Source organism: Pinus tabuliformis, chromosome 5_2 (assembly GCF_031772625.1).
Source record: "Pinus tabuliformis cultivar Carrire ecotype Pingquan chromosome 5_2, CPIR1, whole genome shotgun sequence".
Taxonomy (NCBI): domain Eukaryota; kingdom Viridiplantae; phylum Streptophyta; class Pinopsida; order Pinales; family Pinaceae; genus Pinus; species Pinus tabuliformis.
Window position 1 is genome coordinate 862,735,646 of NC_142306.1, and position 7,859 is coordinate 862,743,504.

General features: G+C 39.8%; 1 protein-coding gene across 1 annotated transcript; it reads right to left on the reverse strand.

The window, feature by feature from the left end:
* Positions 1-2,890: 2,890 nt before the first annotated feature.
* Positions 2,891-3,649, reverse strand: LOC149162044 (uncharacterized). The gene has a single exon (XM_089435080.1). The coding sequence runs from the start codon at positions 3,647-3,649 to the stop codon at positions 2,891-2,893; it is 759 nt and encodes a 252-aa protein (XP_089291206.1).
* Positions 3,650-7,859: the final 4,210 nt, after the last annotated feature.

The following is a 7,859-nucleotide window of genomic DNA, read 5'->3' on the forward strand; positions in this document are numbered from 1 at the left end:
TGGTGTTGGTGCCACGTCCTCCGTTCCAAAAGACCTTGTAGGATAGATCAGCAGATATAGCCATCCAAAAACCACATGCACAAGAATTTCTTTGTGCATCCCCGTCAAAAAATCCCATCGAATACAGAAATTATGTATAGATCTGCATGTGTGGATTGTTGCAAGAACGTGGGGGTTGTGAAGAGTATACAGTGAGATTAGATATGATTCTATCAATAACCAAATAGAAATCATCCAGTGAGTTCTAAAAAAGATACTTGTTCTGCCAGTTCCAGATGGCCCATAAGAGGAATAGTGGGATGGCTCTCCAGGAGGATTTCTAAGTACTCCACCATTTTAGGGAGTCCTTGATGGAAGTATGTAGGATATACTGTAAACCAATAATCGCTGACAGCTTTCTCCATACCTAATCAATATACTAACAATGCAAGAAAATATGATTGTTGTTTTCAGCATCTCTTTTGCAAATAGAGCATATACCCGGAGCATGCCAATGCCTTTTCTGCAGATTCTCCCAGTTCAAATTCCTATTGTGGTAGACTAGCCATGAGAAGATGATAATTTTATTTGGAATCTTAGTTTTCCAAAAGGCAAATAGAAATTGGTGTTCCCCGTGACTAGCAGCCATTCTGGAAAGAGTTGAATATGTGTCAGCCACAATTGTCAAGAGCCATATTTCCCTTCCAAGTGATTGAATCCTAGGTTCTTGTGCGGCAAATGCCAATGTGTTTTATAGCAGCAATAATCTTGTTCCATTCTAGCGCCATATAACCATTGAAACCGAGAGTATGAGCTTCTTTCCAAATGGGAAATGGACCCGGCCAATCATTTATGACTTGTCCCCGGAAATATACTCCATGTCCATTGAGGTGGTGTATGATGTTCGTAGAGATGGAGCATTCCTCTCCAACACCCAGGATTGGGTCGATTCCAATAAGGATATAGTTTCCCGATTGAAATTTCCATGCAAGTTGTTGAAAAAATATTTTTTCCATTTTCCGAAAGCTTTGCCAGATGGTTGATCCCTGTTTGATGCCAATGGTGCCCTTTCTGTACCAAAACCTGAAATCTTTATCCTTCAGGTACTTATGTTGTATGATCTTACTCCATGTACCAGCTCCAAATAAACCCCTCCAAAGGGATTTCATCAACAATGTTCCACCAAATCTACGAAGGTCCATGATACCCCATCCACCCATATCCTTGGGGAAAGTGATGTTGGATAGTTTGGTCAAGTGATATTTTTTCCTTTCATGGTTCCCCTCCCAGATGAAATTTGTCATTAAGCAGTTTAGACCTTTTACAATGGATGCAGGGATGTAGTATAAATGGGCCCAATAAACCCCCATTTGGGACAAAACCGCTTGGGTGAGAACGGCCCACTGTCCCAAAGAAAGGCACCTGAACTCCCACCCAAATATCATTTTGAAAAAATGGTCAGCAATTCTGTAGCAACAGGGTTTGATACGATATCCTAGGTATTTCATTCCATTTTGTATTGGCATTGCCTTAATGCCAAATAACCCTTCAATATATGAAATAACTTCCATGTCACAATTTCCATGACATAAGACAGATTTATTATTATTCATATGCAGACTAGAAGCATTTTCCAAATTATTGAAGATATGAAAGAGACACAACCAAGAAAAATGACAGAGCATACCCATGATAAGGATATCGTCGACAAAAATACTATGTGAGATGTTGATGTTGCCTCCCATCTTCAATGGCTGAAATTGTTCCTCCAGAACGCTCTTTTTATGTGCAGACTTAAGCAATCCATCGCTAGAATGAAGAGAAGAGGGGAGAGTGAGCATCCCTGACGCAACCCTCGTGCAGCTCGGAAATATTTTGTTGGATAACCATTTATTATAACAACATAGTTGACATTATCCACGCATGCCATTATCCAATCTATACATCTAGGCCTTAGTCCAATTTTGATGAGGATACACTGAAGAAAGCCCCAATCTAGGCAGTCATATGCCTTCCGCAGGTCAATCTGAAAAATAGCAGCATTTAGATGCTTGGTGTGTATTGTGTGCATGCTCTCCTGTGTGTTTGCAACAACATCGTGGATGAGCCTGTTCTGGAGAAAACCATGTTGTTCTGGTGTAATATGGCACAAAAGAGTACTGCGCATTCTGTCGGCAATGGTATGTGATATAATTTTATATATAAGATTGCACAGGGATATAGGCATGTATTCCGAGAAACATTTTGTAGTGTTGTTCTTTGGAATGAGGGTGATATATGTAGAGGTGATATGTTGATGTATGAAGCCCATGGTCCTGGACTCTTCCACCATGCCCAGTAAATCTCCTTTAAGAAGTTCAAAAAAATGGGTAAAAAGTTCTATTGTCCATCCATCAGGACCCGGGCTTTTATCACTCTTAAAAGATTTTAGCACATTCAGTAATTCTTCTTCTGTGACTTCCTTGAAGAGTTCATCATTTTGTTCTGCTTCATACATAGTCAGATAAGGTTCTATCCCCCAAATTAGGTCCTCAGCCATTATATTGTCATTCCTGCCATATGCCTTTTGATAGTATTGTATAGCAGCATTGCAAATTCCTTCTTGTGATTGATGAATTTGGCCATCCTCATCCATAATCTCCCAGATGGAGTTTATATTGCGACAATGATTTGCATAATGGTGAAAGAATCTGGTATTGCGATCTCCTTCCTTTATCCAGGTCGCCCTGCTTTTCAATCGCCATGTAGATTCCTCGATAGAAAGAAGATTCTTCTTACGGAGTTCAAGTGCATGAATGCAGAGCCAAATCTCCGCAGAAAGACAGTGGGAGGACATTTTAGGCAGAATCAAGTCCATTTCATTTTGTATGTCAATAAGTTCCTTCTTCAGGTCCCTGTACTTCTGTTTCTACTAGTGTTTGACATTCCCACGAAGGGAGTCCAGTTTATCAAGAATATTAATCATGGGGGAAGTGCCAGGAACACATTGTCGACCCCAAGTCTCCAGTACTAGCTTGTTAAATTCCGGATCTTCCAACCAGGATCGGTTGAATTTGAAGGGGATGCCCATGCGAATGCCTATTTTCCTCCATTGAAGTGAGATAGGCCTGTGATCATAAATGAAATTGTTGATGGTTACAGTGTGAACATCCCCAAGTCGCCCCAGCAACTGTTCATGGATCAGAAAACGATCCAGTCTCTTGGCAATGTATGTCGCATCGGTATGACCATTATCCCATGTTGGAACAATTTTAGCTAGGAATATGTCCACAAAGTTATGCAAGAGGATGGCATCTTGAATCAATCTTGCCAGGGGGTCAATTTTCCTGCAGTGACCCCATACTTCATCAAGACTTATGGTACAGTTTAGGTCACCCGCGATGATGAGGGAAACCAGTTCCATCATCCCAGAGGAGAAAAAATGGTCCCAGAAGATGTGCCTGTCTTTGTAAGGAGCATATACATTGAGAATGTGAACATGGCCAGGTATTCCACGAAATTTGGCTTCCAGCAAAATACCCGCAAAGCACCGATAGGAATTAATGTTAACCCAAACAGGGTCCCATAAGGCCACCAATCCACCAGAGAGGCCCGAAGCAGCAATTGCAGAAATGTACCAATTCAGAAACATTTTCTGAAAATATAGAACAGCATGTGGGACACTATGCATAGATTCCTGGATGAGAATGATGTATGGGTGAAGAGAGGATAACAGGTCTTTGAGAGCTAAGAATTTAGGGGCAGCCCCCAGACCCCGGATGTTTAGAGAGATGATGCAAGTCATGTGAGATGGTTATCGGGTTGTCGTGCTCTAAGGGCCCCTGAGGGAGAAATTTCGGCAATTGGAACATCAACTAGAAAACGGTCCATTGGGGAGGTAAAGTGGTTTTTCTTGGTCCATCCTCGAAAATGTCGGCTACCTCGGTTCTGCTTCCGATGGACGGTAATGTTACCCGCTGAGGTAGGGCTGATGTGGGGGGAGGTAGAGCCCCTAGGTTTATGGATAGTGAGAGAATGTAGATCTAAAGTCTTTCTTTGTAATAGGAAGTCTAGGTCACTCCTAAGAGAATTTGTAGGAGAGGCAGTAGGTGAGTTGGGGGGGGTAACACTAAGACAAGGACCTTTGTCCTTGGATTGACGACGGAGTGGTAATGGGGAGGGTACATATGAAACATGCGAGGTGGATGGTATGTCATGATAGGGGTGTGGAGCCGAAAAGGAGCTGGTAAATCTTGACAGGGGGTAGGTTCTAGTGGAGGTTGACAATTGAAATGTGCAGGATTGTCAAGTAGTGGAAAGTCCAACTTATCAATGATATTCGGGGAGGATGGAATAGAGATAGGAGACAATACAAAGAGCCAAATGTATGTGGATGATAAGAGCTTCGTTTCCGTGGGATACCTGGTTGAGGCGTATTCTGATTATGTGACGTAACCCATTGCCCTTTTAGGCTTGGACGTTCCCTATTCAAGTTGGACAACGTGGATCGATTGTAGCATTTTCGGCCATGTAGGTGACCTCCAAATCGAAGAGGACATTGATCTCGCAGGTACCTATTTGGTGACAGAAAGAACAATGGAAGGGAACTCCCTAGTAATCCAGCCTTTGATGGAGATTAATATCCCCCCAATGCAGTTTAATGTGATCAGGGAATCCCCCACGATATTCTTTTTCAATGAGGATCCAAGTGACTCTCTTGTCCTGTGCTCCAAGGCATCTTGGATCCACATAAACAAATTTTCCAATGGCGTTTCCTATGTCCATTAGAGCCTGTTTGGTCCATAGTTCAATAGGCAGGCCTGGTAATTTTACCCAAATCAACTTATTGATAGGCGTGTGTGCAGGGGATTATATCCTATGTACCAATTATGCAGGGTCAGGAAACTTTTTCCATGAACCCATGGTATGGCCTTAATTTTCTCTAAGTCCTCCTGACCGAGAAAATGAAAGTTGTACCAACCTTTCATCAATCTGACCATAATAAGTAGGTATTCGAGCATATTTTTCCATTTCCTCCCTATACAAATGCGCATCTCAGAGTCCTCCATTGTTGAAAAATACCATCAGCCAACTAAAGCATGATTCTGAACACTATTTATGCGGTCGACCAAATTAGCATTGTCTAAAGCCAGAGCTAGAGGTGGTGGGGTAGTTTTAATAGATCCATGTTTGTAACAACGTTCATGAAGTGCATGTCCGCCACCCCATGTCGTATGAGGTGATAGGTCGACATCTAGCACCCGGTCATCACCAAGAGTGGTAAGCCATGCATCTAGTGTGTGGGGCCACTATGGCAATCGTGTAATACCACCAATGTGGAGTGATTCAGCTTCCATGGTGGCTCATATGAGAGCTGAGTTGGTAGACATGTCAGTATCCATTTCCATCATCTGTGGAAAAAATGAGGAAGGGGTGGTGTATGGAAATCAAATCCCTGACAGGTAGTGACAGGTAGTAAAGGGTGACAGGCCAGAATTAAATGCAAACTGGTGTGAATGTTCCGTGAAATATCCCAGATCACATTGGGATCCTCAATTCAGCATAATCGAGGAGAAAGAGAGCGTGTGAGGAATATAAAATTCACGCACCGAAAGAATGACATCGTCACATGGACGATCCCGAACAGGAAAAATGAATGTGCACTGACAGATGGAATATAGTCGGGATATGAAATGATGTGAAGTCAGGATTTACATGATAATGTGTACAGGTGACACGTTTACTTTTATGAAGTGAGGTGTCAGTTGGCACGAGCTCCACCTACTATGCCAGGAATTCCAATTAATCACTGGAGGGCAATGATCTGGCAGCCAAGAAAACCAGGAGAACCAGGAAAACTGTGAGAGAGTGGTATTCCTGAAAGGCCACGAGTTCATAAACTAATTTCATAAGGAGATCTGGTCGAACTATAGTATTTTATGGACATGAAATTAGGAAGAAAGATAAAGCCAAACTGTAGGTTATGTATCCCCCTAGAAGATAAAGCAAGCAAGAGATTGGATTATGTAATAATTCCAAATTAAGTGCTATGAAGAACATAGAAAAACTAGAGTTAAATATCACAGCAACAGGAGTAGCATCCCATGCAATTTATCCAAAGATTGCATATCTGAAACCTAAAATGGTTGCAGAGTCTAGAAATAACAATGAGGTTTGTTATTTGGAGCCATGTTGTATTTTGCAAAATAGGATGTGGGATGGAAAGCCAACAAGATAAAACTGCAGAGAAAAGATTTTTGATGGCCTCAAAGCCCCACGGCATATGGAAGTGAAGAGGAACTTTAACCCAGAAAGAAATAAGAACCAGAGAAACCACCCAGATGTGTGAATCACATATAAGTGTGATTATGGAGCATTTTAGACATACCTATTGTTTTGTCAAGGCCATAAGCAGATGCAGTGTTCTTCACTGGAGGAGGGAAAAAACCATTATACGTCCATTCAAGACGCCCAATACCAAAACGAATAAATCACATACTGCATTATCCAATGAAAAACTTAAACAGGAAAGCTACCAAAACACCATCTGACAAGGGGACTAGTTCAGCCAGTTAATAAATTAACCAGTAAATTTTAGAGATAAAACGAGTCACCCTCGCAGAGGACACTGTAAGCCCAGTGGCCAAGCCTTTTACTGTAACTGCCCCATTTGGAGGGATGGATTGCTCCAATGACGCATTTTCCCTTCGTGGTTCTACATATTCTGCTCTTGTGGCTTTGATAATCCTGGTGCTTTTGTTTTCTGAGTGCCCTGGTCAAGCCAAGCCTTTTAATAATTTCTATTAAAATAAAGTTTAATTTCTCTATGTTTCCTGGGAAGGGAATTTGTTAGGCTTTAGTTTAAATTTTTCCTTGTATATTTTTGGATCAATCTTATATTAAATTTCCTAGATATTTGTTATAATCATGGTGTTTGAATGGTGTAATTTATATATTTTAAATTTTTTTATAATTTTGAGTTTTGTAATTTATAAATTTTTAAAAATATATATATATTAAATTTATTTATATCATTCTACTTAAAAAAATACAATTTAAAAAAAAAATAACAACAATAAAATACCACTTCTATCAACATTAATAAACGCTAGTGCTGATATTAGTTGGTAATTAGCCATAAGACAGTAACTTTAGCTTTACATCTGTAGCTCCGTCTTTGAAAGAAACTTTCTTTTGTTTAGGAAATCAAGGTAGTTTATTTTACCCAATCCCTTCTTCCTTCTAAAGATCTTATTGCAACATTATTGGTAGAAAAGAGAAGATTAAGAGATTCTTTCAAAGAAACTTTCTTTTGTTTAAGAAATCAAGGTAGTTTCTTTTACCCAATCTTTTCTTTTTTCTAAAGATCTTATTGCAATGTTAGTTGTAGAGAAGATTAAGAGAAATTTTCTTTTGTTTAAGAAATTAAGGTAGTTTTTTTTTACCCAATCTCTTCTTCCTTCTAAAGACCTTATTGCAACGTTTTGCAGAGAAGATTAAGAGATTAACTTGGATGAATAAAGTGGCTATTAGTTCTCTCAAAGTAGTTTTCATTCTCAAATCTTTCACATGAAATTTGAACCAATGACCTAGTGGGAACTAAACCCCACACAAACCAATTGGTCTACACTTTATGGGTATATTTCATTGAAAATTTATTATCTTGTGGTTTTTTTAATAATAAAAATCAATCAACTCACCTTCACAAATAACATTAAGTGAGATTATTTTGTGGTTTTTCTTGAATAATAGTTATGGATCAACCCACATTCACAAATAACTTTGAGTGAAAATGAAATTATAATATATTCTTTCACCTGTTTTTTTGTATGCACCATTATAATCACCTAGGTGTAACCGCCCCAAAAAACAACACAATGGTTCCTCGTCATGATAATCAC